Source organism: Pipistrellus hanaki, assembly GCF_964339955.1.
Source record: "Pipistrellus hanaki genome assembly, chromosome: 10".
In the NCBI taxonomy this organism is placed as follows: domain Eukaryota; kingdom Metazoa; phylum Chordata; class Mammalia; order Chiroptera; family Vespertilionidae; genus Pipistrellus; species Pipistrellus hanaki.
In genome coordinates, this window is record NC_140512.1 from 39,759,728 (window position 1) to 39,779,166 (window position 19,439).

The 19,439-nt window shown below is 41.0% G+C and overlaps 1 protein-coding gene across 1 annotated transcript; it reads right to left on the reverse strand.

Annotated features, from left to right (window-relative positions):
- Positions 1-2,580: 2,580 nt before the first annotated feature.
- Positions 2,581-15,149, reverse strand: POLR1F (RNA polymerase I subunit F). The gene is made up of 4 exons (XM_084897115.1): positions 14,865-15,149; positions 8,615-8,756; positions 4,782-4,990; positions 2,581-3,549 (listed from the first exon to the last, which is right to left on the reverse strand). Exons 1-4 carry the CDS (start codon positions 15,116-15,118, stop codon positions 2,841-2,843), a joined length of 1,314 nt encoding a protein of 437 aa, XP_084753241.1. The 5' UTR covers positions 15,119-15,149; the 3' UTR covers positions 2,581-2,840.
- Between the last annotated feature and the right edge of the window lie 4,290 nt (positions 15,150-19,439).

A 19,439-nucleotide genomic window follows, 5' to 3' on the forward strand; every position in this document is an offset into this window, starting at 1 on the left:
CCAGTCAAAGGAAAGCAAATACCATATGATTTCACAATGGAATCTAACAAAACAAGTCCAGAGGCATGGAACAGACTGACAGCTATCAGGGGGGAGGTGGGAGGAAGGAGATTGGATAAAAGACAGTGTGAAAGGATTAGCCAAAGAACAAACATACCAATTATTTTTAATTGTATACAACATGAATGAGAAAAGCACCAACTGAAACTATACAATGTGGAAATTTGCTTCTTTTGCTAAGCCCCAATTTATTTTTTCATGAATAACAATTGGAAGCTTCCCTGGTATAAAGGGAAAATTGTTTCACAAAATTTAATTTTCTACATTAAGTCAGACATGATTTCAATTATGTATTCAAATATTTTTAAGGAAGCACTTATAAAACATTTTCAGGGCATGCCACTATATTCAACACTGAGAATATAGCTTGTTTTAAACCTTTTTCAACTCATCCTTCCTTTAAATCAGTGTTGTTAAAAAGAAAGATAATGTGAATCTCAGATGTAATTTTAAATCTCAGATCTTTTAGCAAAATAAAAAAAAGCCAAAAAAAAACCTGAAAAGGCTGAATTTTAATATTTTATTTAGCCACCAAAAATAATTTCACCAATATACTAAATTGAGATATTTTATATTCTTTGTACATCCTTAAAATCTGGTATGCATTTTCTACTGACACCACATCTCCAGTTGACTATCCACATTTTAAAGGCTTCACACTCATGTGAAACTAAACTGTGTGGGAAGACACTGGCTCGCACATTTTTCCGCTGTCTGGCACACCTACTGTAGACTAACATGGCAAGCTCTGCATTCTATCATTACAGATTTGGATCAAGAAATACTATGAGCCCTAACTGGTTTGACTCAGTGGATAGAGCGTTGGCCTGTGGACTCAGGCATCCCAGGTTCTATTCCGGTCAAGGGCATATACCTTGGTTACGGTACATCCCCAGTGGGGGGATATGTAAGAGGCAACTGACAGATGTTTCTCTCTCATTGATATTTCTAACTCTTTATCCCTCTCCGCCTTCCTCTCTGTAAAAAAAAAATCAATAAAATATATATTTTTTTTAAATACGAGAATTTATACAGTAACGAAAATTAAACAATGTGAGACCAGTACAATTTCTAATGCTACTTAAATGGCAACAAAAATGGCTCAATTCAACCATTCACCCATTTACGCATGCTAACACAACTACCAGTAAAAGGAAAATTATTTTTCTTTATAGCACTTACCAGTTACCAATTTTCTGTGTGTGTTCTTTTATTGTATTGGCATCTGTTTCTCCTGATATTCTGTGAGGGGAGGAACTGCATTTGCCTCACTGGCCATTATATTCCTGGGCCTTAGTAGAATGTGTTGCACATAGAAGATGGTCAAGTACCTGTTGAGTGAAGACTGCCATGTATTGGTTATCAACCTGAACCGGTAATCATTTCATCACTCAGTTATCCAATAGTCACGGACTTGGACATGTTAATGCTTGGCATGTTCTCAGTAAAAGCAATGAACAGCTGTTTTCTCTTCAGAACAATTTCTAGCAGCCTAACCCAATTATTAAAACGTAATTGGGAAAGTCCCCACTAATCAGAATCACGTTTTTCCTGTCTTCATCCAATTCTACTTCTCCAACACTCAACAGAAACAAAACGGTTGAGGCACCAATGAGGAAGTACAAGTGGAACAACTTTCCACTAACCCCAAAGACTAGATAAAAAAGAAAATGACACCACACATGCACCTGGAAGGAAAGAACAGTGAATACTGTTCCTACTAGCCAGTACTGACATGGTTCCTAGGAGTGCTGGAGACTGCAGAAGCTCCTGTGGCAAACCACTCTCAGTTAAACAACAGGAATACTAGAGTAGCCATGATAAATGAAAATCTGAAACTGGCAAATGCCTTGAATTTTTTAAAAAGCTGGTAATTTCATGATAAAGGTAAAATCCATTTTTTAAAAAAAGAGCAATATTTGATCCAGTGATCTCACTTCTAGGAATATGTCATAAGAATCCCAAAACACCAACCAGAAAGAATATATGCACCCCTATGTTTATAGCAGCACAAGGAACAATAGCTAAGATCTGGAAACAGCCCAAATGCCCATTAGTAGATGAGTGGGTAAAAAAAGATGTGGTACCTTTACACAATGGAATAGTATACAGCAATAAAAAAGAACTCTTACCATTTCAGACAGCCTGGGGGGATTTGAGTATTATGCTAAGTGAAATAAACCAGTTGGAGAAAGGTAAGTATCACATTATATGACTTATATGTGAAATATAATGAATACAATAAACTGACAAATAAAATAGATCCAGAGACATAGAAGCATGGAACAGACTGAGGAATCTCAGAGGGAAAGGGGAAGGGCCTGAAGAGATTAACCAAAGAGCTTATATGCACAACCCATGGACACAGACAATACTGCAGTAGGTCTGGGAAGGGGGAGGTGGGCAGAGGGGACATGTGTGGGGTTGAGTTAATGGGGGCGGGGGGAAGGGAGAAGAAGGGAGACATCTGTAATACTTTCAACAATATAATTTTTTTTAAAAAACAATAAACCAAAAATCCAAGCTCAAATTGACTCTTTAATGATATAACACTGCATTATAAAGTCTTTTACTGGTATTGAGTTTGTAGAAATAATTTTATTTAGAATGTAAAAACTGGAAAAATGCCAAAGTTACGACTAAGAGCAGATCTTACCTTTCACTCTGTATACAATAAAATGGCAGTTTAATAGTTTCCTGTTTTGAGAATTATTTCATATTATTCAAACATTTCATCTACAATCTTTAAAACAATTGTATTTACAATGTACTAAAGGAAATCATCTTTTCCTTTTCTTTTTAGGAGAGTGTTCCAAAACTGTGGTCAATTCAGCCTCCTCACTGTGCTTTCTTTTCTTTTTCTTCTTTTTATGGTCACTCTGGTAACCACTGGAGTCACTGGCCAGAAAAACAGGGTCCTGGCTCTGATCGTCCTGGTGCTGCTGCTTCTCTGGCTCTTCCTGCCAGGGGCCACCATTCACATTATCAATCTGCAGGTCTGTCTCCTCCCTCAAGGGGACGCCTGGGAAATCTGCTAGCTCCGTGCTCCCACCCTCTACTTCACCCGGCTCTGGGTCTTTCTTCTTCTTTTTCTTTTTCTTCTTCTTTGGCTCTTCCTCCCAGAGGCCATTCACATTCATGGTGTTACCGATCTGCAGGTCTGTCTCTTCCTTCACGGCCACTTCTGGAACACCTGCTAGCTCAGGGGTACCACCCTCTGCTTCATCTGGCTCCGAGTCTTTCTTCCTTTTCTTCTTCTTCTTCTTTGGCTCCTCCTCCCAGAGCCCATTCACATTATTACCTATCTGTAGGTCTGTCTCTTCCTTCCCGGTGACATCCGAGAGATCTGCTAGCTCCGTGGTACCAGCCTCTGCTTCTTCTGGCTCTTTCTTTTTCTTTTTCTTCTTCTTCTTTGGAGGTTTTTCAACAGCTTCTTCAGTCCCAGTTTCTGTTACTTTTTCAGAAACTGCAGAGCACTTGGTTTGTAAACTAGAAATGAACAGTTAAAAATTTTAAAGAGCAGTAAGCAAAAATAGAAGAACAAAAACATCAAGAGCATCTCAAGCTACTAAGATTTTTCTAAGTGGCAGCAGTATGCTGCATTCTATGGTATAAATTTCAAACAGTCTTTCCCATTATCCTCTAGCCCTTTGAAATGTTAAAATTACCATTTCCCAAGGACTTCTCCCAGATTGCTTCCACACACGTGAACGGCATGAAAAGGTTGTCAAAACATGGCTTCTAAATTCTGGTTTTGTTCACAAAAATTTGGTCCCTAAACACTACACATCACAATATCCAGGCTTATTAGGTAACAAGTATATTTTCTGTCAGTTTGTCTATCAAAATAATGGAGTTTCCTACTTTCTCAATCCTTGTTTCAAATAATTGTTCTTCCTAACCTTTGCTGAAGCACATTTCACAGTTGTGAATTATATCACTAAGATAAAAACAAGGCTCGATGAAGCTGCCTTCTTTCTAGAACTCCCACTTTTTTTCTAGAACTAGAGAGAGCACTAGCCACATATCTCACTGAAATTACTTAAATTTAAATATTTATAACTTTAAAATTTAGCTCAGTTACACTACTCTTATTTCAAGTGCTCAATTGTGAGACTACAGAATTGTACAAATACAGCACATCTCCATCATAATCACAGTTCTATTGGACAGCTGCTCTAGAACTTGAATCCACATGCTGGTTATTTATCAAAGCAGAATCCAGAAAAATTGCTAAATTAACATTAGTAGTATTCCAAAAGTATCCCCACTCCCAAAGAGAGCTCCTAGAGCTCAAGATTCAAGATCAAAGTAATTCTTATAAGAATTTCAATACGGAAAAATATAGAAATTAAATGGTCTACCTGGCATAATGACATTAATCAAATTATTTTTGTTTCAATCATGTACAAATAAAAGCAGGCTAATAGTTATACAATATGATTAAATTGCTAGTTTCAAGCTCAGATATTAGCTATTTTAAAAAATTAACAATTAGAAACTATACAGTAAAATTGAGTTATTAAAATAAAGACCATTTAGCTATACGTAGAGCTTTAGAATATTTAATGCACTGTCTTAGCACTTAAGATAATGGTTTATAATGACTTTCTGGTTTGAAAGCATAAGTATAATAAACAATTTTTAAGAGGGCTTATGGTCTCTAAATTCAGAATTAAATAGAAACAAGTATCAAAATGACAATGTGAGTAGGAACTGACCTAGTGGTATTTAGTTTTCCCCGAATGCAGAAGACTCCGGCAGCATCTGAGTCTAAACGAAATACTTCAAATTCTAGTTCATCACCCACATTTATCTCCAGGGTCTGCCACTGCTCAGTTGGCATCTGCTCAGGTTTAGGGATGGAGGCATTGAAACACCCATGTACTAAACAGCCAATGTGGCTGGAAGACACTTTATTAACTGTACCCTAAGAAGAAAAAAAGGAGAGTATAACATTAAGAAGGGATCCAAAGAGTTAACAGAAAAATCAAACTTTTTAAGATTCAAACTGATCTTCAAAGAGAAAACATCAAAATAATAGTACAATTTGGTATGGAAAATGTTGATCTCAAAATTTACATGTTATATTAAAGCAATGCTTTAGAACACTGTAGAGGTTTTAGAAAGTTCAAACTTGATTAAGCAAGTAACTGCTTATCAACTGCCTAACTGGATAAACATTTACCCACCCTTTTACCTCGTGAAAAACCCACCTTAACTCTCATCTAAGATTCCTAGGGGAGTGGAGTACTCTACCACCATATTGAACCAAGCAGAAATTACTCTTTAATATGTCCTACACGTAAGAAGACCTCAAGGCAGGAAACATATGCTTTTTATCACTAGGATTCACACTGTATTTCTATAAACAGTCTGAACTTCAAAGCTCAAAGAGCATTCTTTAATGATTACATTGAGCATGATGTACTAGTAAGCAGTCCTATTAGAAGACAGCTTACCCTTTATATGTAAATCTTGAACAGCTGTTTGGACTAAATTACAAAAACACTAGAAGCTTAAAAACTAAGATAAAAGGATGTACTACAGAATTTTAAGCTTGAAATAAAAATTTCCAAAAAATTTAGTTTTCTATTCTTTCTATATAAGAATCAACAGAGATAAGGTATATGAATAAAAACCCAAAATAGTTTAAAACTATTTTAAATTATAGATTTTAAAATAATATTAACATGCATAATGTCAGCAACTCCTTATACATGTAATAGAATAAAACTTCAGTCATTATCAGGAGGCAGCTGTCCACAATGGTACCTTCTGCAAGGTCTGGAAAAATATGGTCCATCTGTAAAATGGAGTAATATTCAGAAATAAAACAAAATGAACCAACAAGTCATGAGAAGATATGGAGGAATCTTAACTGCATAAATGGTAGGTGAAATAAGCCAATCTGAAAAGGCTGCCTATTGTGTGACTCCAACTATATGACATCCTGACAAAAGAAAAACTAGGGAAATAGACAACACAAAGAATGAACTCTAATATAAAGTGCAAACTTTATCTAATTATCAATATTGGCTCAACAACTATAACAAACGTACCACACTCACACACAATGTCAATTATAGAAATAGTGTGTTTGTTGCATTTTTTCTGTACCTCTAAAGCTGCTGTAAAAAAAAAACAAGTCTATCAATTAAAAAATATTCAGTAGGGAAAGGAAAATCTTTTCAATATGTGGATCTGGAATAACTGAATAGCTAATGGACAAGGAAATAGATCTCCAGGGCCTACCTCACATTATACACCAAAAATTAAAGCTTGAACACAGACCTACATGGAAAAGCTAAAACTACAAAAATTATAGAAGCTTCTAGGAGTAGACAAGTTTCTTAGATCGGATCCAGAAAGCAATATCCATAAAAGTATACTATGCTGAACTGGACTTCACCAAAAGTAAAAGCTCCTGGAAATGCTAATTAAAACCATTATGAGAACTACTATACTAAAAGACTGACAGCACCAAATGTTGGCAAAGATGCATAGCACCTGGAAGTGGTGTATGGGAAGTTAGCCTACCAGTTTTTCATAAACACACATCTACCCTGCAACCTAGCAATACTGCTTCTAGTTTTTTACCAGAAGAAATGAAAATGTGTGTTCTCAATAGTTTTATTCTGAAAACTACCCAATGTCCCTCAATGAAGATGGTTAATCAAAATGTAGTATCTATAATAATAAAAGCATAATATGCTAGTTAGACCAGATATCCTTCTGGACAAAGCCAGGGCTGCAAGAGAAGCTGATGCCAGCAGCTGGGGGAAAGAAAGGCCTACTATTGCACGAATTTTGTGCATCAGGCCTCTAGTATTCATACAACTGAATACCACAAGTGCTGAAAAAAAGAACAGTACACACAACAGTATGGATGAAACTCATGGTGAGCAAGAGACTATATGAGAGTTTATAATGTAAAATCCCACTACTATGAAATTCTAGAACAGGCAAAACTAATTTATGGTCAATGAAATCACAACAGTGGTTGTATCTAGGATAGAGAGAAAGGATTGACCAAGAAAGGGCATGAGGGTATATATACCATCTAAGGACACACAATGGTATATGCCTTTGTCAAAATTCATTTAGTTGCACACCATGATCTATACATTTTATTGCATGTACATTATCTCATATTATTAAAAATAAAGAAAAACTGAAAAAAAAAAGAGTATTTAAGGACTGGATATTATTGTAGAGGATAGAGTAAAAAGGATCATTTTACTTTTCATTTTATATTTTCTTTACAGTTAGAATGTTATTTCCATGGACATGTTTGCATTGTAATTTACACAAAACAGATGACAGCTGAGTTGTGGAATTTTTAACTATAAACCTACTGCCAACTTTAACAGTTGAAGGCAGGTTGTAGGATTCCAGTTTGGCAGTCCAAGTATACTATTTCTTCCAGGTTAATAGGTATTAAAAATTTTTTTAATTAGAAATGCCATGTAAATCTTGCCATAGTAAAATCTAAGCTATATTTTTATTAACAGTATCAAGGCTTAGTTATTGTTATTAAACAATTCCTCTAAAAAATTTAAGGTAGAGCCGAAACTGGTTTGGCTCAGTGGTAGAGCGTCGGTCTGCGGACTGAAAGGTCCCAGGTTTGATTCCGGTCAAGGGCATGTACATTGGTTGCGGGCACATCCCCAGTGGGGGGTGTGCAGGAGGCAGCTGGTCGATGTTTCTCATTGACGTTTCTAGCTCTCTATCTCTCTCCCTTTTTCTCTGCAAAATATCAATAAAATATATTAAAAAAAATTTAAGGTAGAAAAAATTGCATACATACATATACACACACAGAAGTGCAAGTGAAGAGGATAAATGCATAAATTTCAGATTTCATGCCAATTTTTGCATTTCCAGCTTCTCAAGGAATAGACTCACTCCTGTTTTATATTCTACAATATGGTTTGAGTCTTTTATAAAGTAACCATATTTGTGTATAATTGGGAAATTTTAAAATAATCAAAACTGATTTTTTTTAAAAAAGAATGTGTTCTTTTGTGGTTTGTGTTTGTTTTGTCAATCCTCGCCAGAGGATATTTTTCTATGGATTTCTAGGGAGAGTAGTAGAGAAAAGGAAAGAGAGAGAAGCATTGATGTGAGAGAAATACACTGATTGGTTGCCTCCTGCACAAACCCTGACCAGGGCCTGGACTGGGGAGGAGCCTGCAACCAAGGTATGTGCCCTTGACCAGAATCGAGCCTGGGACCCTCTGTTCTGTAAGCCAACACTCTAGCCACTGAGTCAAACCAGCTAGGGCTGATTTTTTTTTTTTTTTCTTTTAACCTAAGTTCACTTTGGTGCTATATGAAAAGAGTAAGTTGAATGGACACATACTCTACACATGCATGTGAGTTTTAGGATGATGAAGTTTCAAAACATACCTAGATTGAAATGATGGAAATGAATTTCCTTTTATTTTTTAAAATAACTTTTAGTTATCCAAATAACAGTCCCAAAGTGTATAGTTTCTAAAGTTTTCAAATTACATAATTATATAACTATACAAAAAAGAGACATACATACCATAATCTTTTGCCCTGGTTCAGGACAGAAAATAATGAAATCGGCTTCAATATTAAGATGAATATGTCCTTGATCATCATAAATATCTCCCAGTTCACCAACTACTTTAATGTTATCATATGCAATGGGAACACCTAGAAGGCTTTTTAAAAAAAGGAAAAAAAATGGTATTTTTTTACCCTCTTTTAATTGGCATTGTCATATCGTTTAAAAACTCTTAGTCCAAAAAATATATCTCTAAATATAACCACCAAAACCAAAAATACCATATAGTATATTACAGGTTAGCCCAGTGGTTGGCAAACTCATTAGTCAACAGAGCCAAGTATCAACAGTACAACGATTGAAATTTCTTTTGAGAGCCAAATTTTTAAAACAAACTTTTCTTAATGCCACTTCTTCAAAACAGACTTGCCCAGGCCACGGTATTTTGTGGAAGAGCCACACTCAAGGGGCCAAAGAGCCACATGTGGCTTGAAAGCCGCAGTTTGCCGACCATGGAGTTAGCCTGTAATAATTTTAGTAGTCCAATTTCACAATGTTCCTAATATATTGGCTAAGTTAAAACTGATTTAACCTAACTTTAAGATAGATACCCAGAAATATCCAATTACGCCAGAGCAAAAAGTTTACCCTTCTTCTCTATTTGCTACTCATTTGGATTCTAGTCATGCTAGAATGACAGGAAAACCTGGCCAGTGTGATTCAGTGGTTGAGCATATACCCATGAACCAAAAGGTCACTGGTTTGATTCCCAGTCAGGGCACATGCTCAGGTTATAGGCTCAATCCCCAATAGGTGACATGCAGGAAGCAGCTGATCAACGGTGTTTCTCTGTCATTGATACTTTTATCTCTCTATCTCTCTCCTTTTCTCTCTTGCTTAAAAAAAAAATCAATCAAACATATTTAAAAAAAATAGTAATGAAAGGAAAAAATAGGACTTGGCAAGAAAAATGTATTTTTTCTGAGTATGACTTAGTCAAAGAAATTTTGGCATTATCCAGCATTACTGAATTTCTGTACTAGGTGGCACATAGCAAGAGAAATGTTAAGGTTAAAGCTGAAGCCCCTGAGCATTAAAGCCAATGACTAAATAGAGAAAAATCCAAACTGCAACTGTTGCTTAGTAAGTGGAAAGGCTAAAAATACAATTATCTTATTGCTGACAATGACTCTGACATTTTAGTCTACAGGCTTGTCAGTCAGGATTAGGGAGCAACTACTATAGCAAAAAGTCATTTCCAGGTTCTTAAGGAATTATACTACAGAGGTAGACCTAGTGGCTTCCACTACCACACCCACAACTCTTTCCAGAAAACTTCCCAGACAAGGCTGACACCTACACTCCTTTACTCCTATAGGAATCCAGGCACAGCATGATCGTTCTTAATCTCATGCTATTGAATCTATCTGTATATATGTTTGGATTCCACTAAGATTCCTTTGAGAGAAGAGAACATTTTTGTTGAGCTCAATATTCTAGAATAATCTCTCTATATAAAAGGCTAATATGCAAAGTGTCCCCTTGGGAGTTTGACCAGGAGTTTGGTCATTTACTATGACGTGTGCTGACCACCAGGAGGCAGCACAGAATGAAGGAAAGCCCCGACCAGCAGCCAGAAGGCCCCAATCAGCCTACTCGCCGGCCAGGCCTAGGGACCCTACCTGTGCATGAATTTAGTGCACCACGCCTCTAGTTTATACAGAATAAGAGAAAGAATTTCTCCTAATAGCAGGTGTTTGAGCAAAACAGCCAGGAGTCACTGGAAAGGAACTTTAATAACTACTAAATTAGGAAAAACTTAAACTCAGAGACTATTCTGGAAAGCACTCTTTTGAGTTAATTTCTGCATGTGACTTTCCTGAACAGGAACACCACCACTGAGACAATATTAGGGGCACCGAAAACAAAGAGTTAGAGAGCAAGGGTAGCTGCCATATTAGACAGAAAAACAAAATTAAGACTGTTTCCCCTAATCAATTATTAGAAGGTGAGTCTCAAGTGTCGGGGGATACTGCTGTCCCCTAGGCAGCATTTGGGGATTTGTGGTACTGACCATGGCTGTGACAATCACTGGCTAAGGCCAGAGATATGAGACATTCTGCCCTGTGCAAGACAGTTCTGTACAATGAGGAAATGTCCCTAGCTCTACACCACTTTTGAATGAGGGGATAGATTAATTTATAAATATCTGGGCATAGAATCTAACTTAAAATCACACACAATATTAAAGTCATTTTTGAATGGTTTTAATATGCATTATAAATTCCAGGAATGTAGCTGGATATATTTAAGGCTAGACTGTTTTGTGTGAAACTTTCCTGAGAATTTCCCATTGTTTCAGAAAAGCATTAGACCACTGGAGACACTGTGTTTGTGAGGTGTCAACTCAAAACCCCTGCATCAATGTACTTTTGTAACTGACACACTCACAATTATTCTAGGTGTAGGTGTGGGAGGCATCTAACTACTTTGTTCTTCCCAGGTAATCATGCTTACGCATTACCACATTGAAATGCATTTTACTGTACGGTGTTAGAGCACTGAATGTATTTCTTTCTTTTTTTCTTCTTTTTTTGCAATTGCGTAGGTAGGTTATATTATCTTTTAATTTTCATTTCATTTCATCACAGCAAAGAGCATTTTCATTTCATTAACAGCAGAACTGCAAACTATTACAAGCGGGAGGTTATAGGGTTCTGTAGAATTCAGAACTATTGACTAGGGAATGAAACCACAGAGCCTAACTAAGCCCCAAAGGATTTGTATAAATCCATCCAATCTTCGGGAAAGCAACTCCCAGCATAAAACTCACTAACTCATCAGATATATAATGATAAGCCCCTTAACCATGTTAATAATACCTGATTTACTTTTATTTTCAGACACCATCCTGGATAGGTTGGTAGCTTTAGGTTTAGATAGACAACAATTAAATCAAGTTTAATGGCTGCTTAGATTGCACATTTAAGGCTTCTATAGAACTAGTGGGAAGGAACATTATTTATCACTTCCAACTAACTCAAGAGAAATATCAATGTGAGACACATGGATTGGTTGCCTCCAGCAAATGCTCTGATTAGGGCAGGAATCGAACCTGCAACCTAGGTAGGTGCCCTTAACTGAAAATTGACTGGAAATTGAACATGTAACCCTTTGTTACGAGGGCTAACACTAACCACTCTAAACACCAGTCAGGGCAAGATTTTTTTCCTTAATGGCCTCTCAAAGATATAACTTAGAAATTATGTGATTTAGAAAACTACTTGTTCTGCCGAAACCCGTTTGGCTCAATGGACAGAGCGTCGGCTTGGGGACTGAAGGGTCCTGGGTTCGATTCCGGTCAAGGGCATGTACCTTGGTTGCGGGCATACCCCTAGGAGGGGGTGTGCAAGAGGCAGCTGATCGATGACTCTCTCATCGATGTTTCTAACTCTCTATCTCTCTCCCTTCCTCTCTGTATAAAATCAATAAAATATATTTAAAAAAAAAAAAGAAAACTACTTGTTCTAAGCAAAAGTTTTCAAAATTGATGTGAAATAGCTTTTAAAAAAATTATGTCACTGGGGAAAAAGGGTGCAGTCTGTCAAATGGAGGATGCTGTTGAGATAACTTGGATGCTACTGAGAGCTATTCTCAATTTCTTTCTTTTCCTCATTTGCTAAACAAAGAAAAGCAGGTCCTCTTGCCTCTACAGCAGTGTTTCCCAAAAGTCTCTCATGATGAGAATCACCTAGTGGAGTTGTTAAAATACAGATTCCTGAATCCCAACTAAGAAGTGCTAAACTAGAATTTCTGCGAACATATATAAAATTGCATACTTAGCTAGTGCTCTAAAAGCTGTAGTTTAACAACTCCACCAGGTGATTCTCATCATGAGAAGTTTGGGAAACACTATTCTACAGGATGGCCCCAGTCTGCAGACAAACAGCTATACCTGATATATGGTTGATTGCTATAACAATTTCCTGCGGGTTCAATGTTTGCCCCTCATTAGTAATCACAGTTAAATGTGTGGTGCCTGGCTGCACTGAATACACTGGAGTTTTGAGCACATCCCAGAAATAAGGGGTGTGAGCCGCCGGGTGAGGTAGGCTGGATGGGGAGCTGCCGATATGTTCAGAGTGCAACCTGCTCTATAAACTGACATGACAACACTGTCCAATTCATTTAAAGGAATTATCATCCAATCAGTTCCTAGTCTCTCTGGTGGAATGGCTCCTATTGGAGGCATGTGGGTGATTTTGCCCTAGATCAGTGGTCGGCAAACTCATTGGTCAACAGAGCCAAATATCAACAGTACAACGATTGAAATTTCTTTTGAGAGCCAATTTTTTTAAACTTCTTCTAATGCCACTTCTTCAAAATAGATTTGCCCAGGCTGTGGTTATTTTGTGGAAGAGCCACACTCAAGGGGCCAAAGAGCCGCGTCTGGCCCGCGAGCCACAGTTTGCTGACCACAGCCCTAGCCTGTCAAGTTGAGACATTGATGTATTTTACAACTTTCTGAAACCAATTAAACAGTTGCCTATGTTTCCACATTTTCTGACCACCCTGTATATCCATCCTCTATGAACTGGTCTTTTGCCTAATGTATCACCTCCCTTAAATCATAATCTACCACTACCAAATCGTAACCAGATTTGCAATGTAAGAAATTTTCCATGTCAATTTTCTTTACACCCCAAACATCAGGGACATGTACTATTCTCAACAGTGTGCCAAGCATCAGAGTTAAGAGGATATTGTGCTAATCCTGGTTAAGCAAAAAGTAGAAAACACACACACACAAAAAACACACCCAACAATTGGCAAAGCCAAGAAAGAAGAGCAAAATGGCAATCTTCTCTGATTTGTCCCCCCACTCTGTCTTTGGCCCACTGCCCTCCTCCAACTGTACCCACCGTCTTTCCCGACATAAACTTTACTCCAGTTATTTAACACGTACAATCCTCTGGTCAAAGCATCCTATTTCACATCTACCATCCACTTGCTTATGCCACTCTCTTTGCCTGTAGCACTACCATCTCCTCCTCCTCCTAGTAAGTTGTTCTCAAAGATCCTATGAAGGAATTCACCACTCAATATATATTAACAGACTTCTGCAAGGTTTTAACATTTCATTGCATTTGGCTTGCCGGTATACCTCTAATAGAGTCTAAAATCCCTTAAAACACAGATCTTGTTTTTTTTTCTTTGTTTTTACACACCCCAACTCCCTATTATACAAAACAGGCATAGGGTGTGTTGGTGTTTGGAGGGAAGCTGTATCTTCTATTTGATTCTTAACCTGTGTGAGGTTCAGGGTTTTCTTTGAGAAAGTGGAGAAACGTCTGGATGCTTTGATTTAGAAAATGGACAAGGAAAATTCCTGCAATTTCCAGAGGCTCATGAAATTGGTAGCAAGCAACCGCTAGAGAGTCTGCTCGGCCTGGTTTTGGGGAGATCCCAGGGAAAGAGCCCAGTGGAAAATTCAGCAGCATCCCAGGTGTGTCCGCTCAGGGTCTGGTCTCCCCTGACTGGCTGCTCAGCGCCAGGGCTGCGGGTCATTACTCCGCGCAGCCGGTCCTGAGGGCATCGGTGGCTGGTTTTGCCTCTGAGCCCGAGCAGCCTGGAAGAGCATTAAGATACATCTACCCACCCCCTCCCCCGACCTCTACCTACCCTAGCAACTCGGCGTTTGCAAGTTATTCTTCAAGGTCTTCATTCAAATGCACCTACAGGTTCTCACCCCGATCGGAACCAAGAGACGAGGAAAAGTGCCGGCCGCGGCCATGACCACAAAACCGCCCCTTCGCCCACCGTTGACAAATACAAATTGTATTGATACCAAGGCTTCAATTTTCTATACAATGAGTGAGAATCAACTCAAGTGCCACACTCCAAACGTTCACTGTCTCCCTTTAAAAACGAAAACACCCACATACAGACCTGGGCCTAACGGGTCTCCAGACCCCCGCTCTAGTCTCAACCCTACCCCCCGCTTCTGGAGCGAAATCCCCCCCAAATCCCCCGCCGACACAGAACACACCACCTTCACGCTGTCTTTCCTGCTGGGACCGGGGCCCCGCACGGGTCCGGACCCGGGAGGCGCCGGGGGACCAAGCGCACGAGGCCGGCGCGCTCCTCCCGCCACCCCCTCCCCACCCCCGTGCGCCCCTTTCTCCGGCGCCATCGGCACCTCCACCCGCGGACCCCTCCCGCGCCCCAAAGGAAGAAGGGGCCGCGCAGGGGGAGGCCAGGCTACCTTTCGGAATAGCGCAGCAGCTCCGCGTCCAGCTGCTCGCGGATGCCCGTGCGTTTCCGGTGCAGGTAGCGCGGCGACAGCGCGATGTGCCTGCGGTGCGGCCCCGCCACCAGGCAGGAGTAGCGGCTGCTCAGCAGCGCGCACGCGGCGGCGTAGGTCGGCAGCTCCAGGCAGGGCAGGGCGCCCGCGGGCCCCGCCACCGGCCCCTCCGAGGCCGCTGGGGCCCGCGGAGGCTCCGGGCAGCCGGCGGCCATGCGGCTGGCTGGTCGGGTTTCCCGCGGCGCGCGCCGCTGACGCAAACGTGACCTACTTCCGGTCGCCGGTCTGACGCAGCCCACCAGCCGCCCCGCCCCCTTGTGAAGGGCTTCGCTTGATTGAGCCGCAGTACCCAGCGCTGGCCAGCAGGGGGCGCCCGCTTTCGCTTCGTTGGACGACAACTGGAGCTGTGGACTGTGGATGGAGCATGCTAAGAAGAAGGGTTAACAACCACCACGTTTCTTAAGGGCTGGCAAACCTGTGTTTTTACTAAGGTTCTCTTTGTATGTAGTATGTAGGTTTAATATGGATTTAGTATGTAGGTTTAATAAGAGTTCACACGTGGGTCATTTCCAATAGTAAGGTGGTTTGGTAGATTTTTGCAAGCATATGGAATGCATCTATAGGCAGCCTGGATGCCCCAAATGAAACAGTCTGTAAAGGAACCCCTCCCCCCAGGCCCCTCTCTCTCCAGTCCCTCATTCTGAAATTGCTAATTCAGGAAATCTTACCGCTGGCTTTCAAAGGGCTTATCCAGCTGTCCTCCGTGGGGGGCTTCTCTTGTCCTGTTGTGGGCAGCAGAAAGGCACTAGGGGTGAGGCCAGTGGGGTAAGACAGGACCTGGGTTCAGCAACTTCGATACTTGAGTTCGGGCTAGGGGAGGATTCAGAGCCAAGACCCCAACTATCACAGTTAGAAGAAGTAACTGATAGAAGAAATGGACCAGGGAATGAGTTATGGAGGTAAAGGAAGGGCTGTGGAGCTTGGGAGTGAGGAAGCGAATGGTAATACCCTGAATAAGGGGAGAGAAAAGCACAGGCCGTGTTTTAAAGTTAAAGAATTTAGAGGAGGTCCCAGGGGAAGATCCCAATAGAATATTCAGCAGCATTCCAGGTGTGTCCGTTCAGGGTCTAGGTCTCCACTCATTGGTTGCTCAGCGCCAGGGCTGCAGGTCATTCATTATTCAATGCAGCTGGTCCTGAGGTCATCGGTGGCTGGTTTTGTGGCTTTTCTGGGCCAGCAGCTGACATACAACTGAGGCCTAGAGGTTATCTCTAAGGAGGAAAGGTCAGGGGGGTCCAAACTGAATGACCAGCGATGTTAAGGGAAGAAAGGTCACCCTGGGGGCCTGGTCCCACCCTACATTGTCCATTGTTAGGTACCTGGGGCTTTCCACTAATTGCCTACCACTGTCCTCCCAAACATCAAATCCGCCCCAAGGCCTGCGGGAACAGAACCAAAACATGGCTCTCTGGGGACACTTCTCTCCATTCTAGCTCTAAAACTATGGAACTGCATGTGGAAACTTAGCCTAATGGTCAAGAGGGCTCTTTTGGAGTAGCCAGATTTTCTCTGAAACAGATATGAACATGACTTTCTCTGTTTAAAGCGCCACGAAGGTGCCCCATTTTCTTCAGCATAGTACACACTCCGCAAGTGTGTGTTTATGTGGCTCTCCAGTCACAGGGCCATTGTACGATCCACCTACAGCAGTTTCATTTATCACACTTCGTCTGCTAGCCAGCACCCATGCTCCTTGATCCGCTTTCATCGCTCTCTCCTCTCTCAATCCCCAGTTCATTCTATTCCTTCTTCCTGGGAATATAGACGCTTCTCTCATAAGGGGAAATTCTACTCCTGCATCAAGTTTTAGCTTAAAAGTTATAAATATATGTTTTATTTTAGAGAAGAAGGGAGAGGGATAAAGTGATTGAAACATCAATGGTGAGAGAGAATCATCCCTTGGCTCTCACCTGTACACCCCCTACTGGGAATTGAGCCCAAACCCAGGCACATGCCCCCACTGTGACCTTCTGGTTCATAGGGTCCATGAGCAACACTGGCTGGGCTAGCTTAAATTTTATATTCTTTTCTGCAGTTTACTGCCACACTTTCCTCTTCTCCCATTAAGAATCAGGTAGTTCCCCATCTTTGTAAATTACCACCATCAAGAACTTGTTTTATGTTGATTTTATGTTAATTGCCTCTTTGCCAGATCCTTCACAAGACTCCAAGTTAAGGGACCCTATTTGTGCCTTCACCACTGCAATCCCTTTCATGACTAAAAAAAAAAACAACACACCACCAAAAAAAAAAAATCTCTGTAAAGAGGTCACAGTCTAAGTGAGGAAATAGAAACTAAACATAAACATAGAACACAGATTACACTGTACAAGTGCCAAGAAAATTGTACAGCAATTAGTGGTGTGAGCACTGGCACACTTGTGCCTCCCATAGCTCCTGTAAAAAGGCTCTCACCTCCTAAAACCAGTTCTCACACTTGTAAAACAGGGACAAGGATGCGGGTTCTCAGTTCTTCTTGCAAGAAAGATCTCGCAACCTGAGTCCATTATGTTCATTAAAGTTTAACAAAGGAAGGGCTTAGGTAGAAGAGGCAAGACATAGCCACAGCAGCGAGCCCAGGTGGAGCTGCCTTGGTCCTTAAGTCATAGAGGCAGAAGAAGTGCGCCATCTGGGCTGCGTGGACTCAGGAAACAAGTTACTGAGACAAAAGAAGGGGTCATTGGAGAAAGAAAACAAAGATCTATGCCTTAGGAAAGATGGGGGGAAGGCAGAGAGAGAGAGAGAGAGAGAGCGCGAGCTGGAACTGGGACCATTGCTTTAAGAGCTTTTATCTGCTTTCCAAAGGCAGGAATTTTAGGTGAGGATCTCACCAGAATAGTCATCAGCTTTCCAGGTGTGCCTGTGGTATGCAGTTAGACAGGAGCAGAGCAAGGGCAATGGGACAGAAGGTCACCAGTGTGGGAAGCCCTAGGTGCCTAGCAAAGGACAATTGTAAGGCAGAACCTCGCCCTCAGGGTGACATTTGCTTCCCTAGGATTTTGCTGGACATGAGGTTTGGATTCCCCTGACCTTTCCTCCCTATAGATAACTTCTAGGCCTCCGTTGTGTTTCAGCTGCAAAACCAGCCAGAGGACCTCAGGACCAGCTGCATTGAATAGTGACCCTCTGGTGCTGGCCAATCAATGAGCAGAGACCACAACCCTGAAAGGACACACATGGAAACTACGGAATATTCTAAGAGATCTTCCCCTAGTACCTCCCCTAAAATCTCCACCCTTAAAACCCTTAGGCCCAGAATGCAGAGAGCTCTCACTCTTGGGAGCATGCCCTCCTCTTTCCCTTTCCCTTCCCTTGCCTTCCTCTACCTGCACCTCCTCCTCTCCCCAGATGTGTTATGACTAGCTTCCTCATTCCCAAGTTCCAAGGGTGCTTCCTTTACTTTTATAACTTTCTTCCTAAGCCTATTTCTTCTAGGAATGACTTCTACCCATAGGATTTTATAAATAAATGTTCTCTCGTTGTTTGAGCCTTAGTTCTGAATTTTTTCCTAGCCAGAACTCAAGTACCGAGGTTGCTGAGCCAGGTCTAGTGTGACCCCTCGGGTCTAACACCCAATGTCCTTTCAGGGAGGTGGCCTCTACTGATTGGTCAGGGCTACGTCAGGGGTCATTAATCCATGCAGCTGGCATCGCCTGGTCTGGTTTTGCCACATTTCTGGGCCTGGATCTGAAACACAGCTGAGGCCTGGACATTATCTCTAGTTCAACCAAAACTCTGTGTCTGTGGTCATCAGACATGAGGCTTTGTTCCTCAGATTCTTTGACGCTGATCAGAGCCTCCTTGTCCTGAGGACTTAATGTTTGAAGGACCGGCAATGCCAGAGAGGAGGAGGCAGTTGAGTCAGGGTGCTGATGGGGCCAGTTTGAATGGCCAGCTGTCTCACTTTCCCCATTCCACTAATCGAGGAACTTTCCTGGATTTTTACTCTCCTGCCTCAATAATACTTGCCCTGGCTACTATAGAGAGGATAAGAGGCTCAAATAAGATAAGTAAAAAGCATTTTCGGTGGTATTCTTTAGCTGACTCCAAATTCAGCAGGAGATGGCGATGGGATGAAACGGCTCCCTCAGCCCAGTGAGAAACATGTTAAGTTCATAAATGGGAAATGTACGAGCCTTTACCTTGATTTTTTTTTTCAAAGTCCTACCATAGCCCTGTTGGAACTTTAAAACCTGAGGAACTTTAAAATATTTGATGCCTTGATGGTGCCCAAACCAACTATCAATAAATCTAAACCTCTTCTTGCAGTCAAGATGCCTCTAGAATGCCTGTGAGTAATTTGAAATAAAACAATTTGTCCAACAGCAATTAAGCAAAAACAATAACAACACAAACAAAAAAAACAAAAACCCAAGCTGGAAACCAGGATAATTCAGTCAAAACAAAACTTACCTGAAATAGCCCGGCTTGGAAAGGCTCAGGGAGGTCACAGTAGGATTCAGCATGGGGCACGCA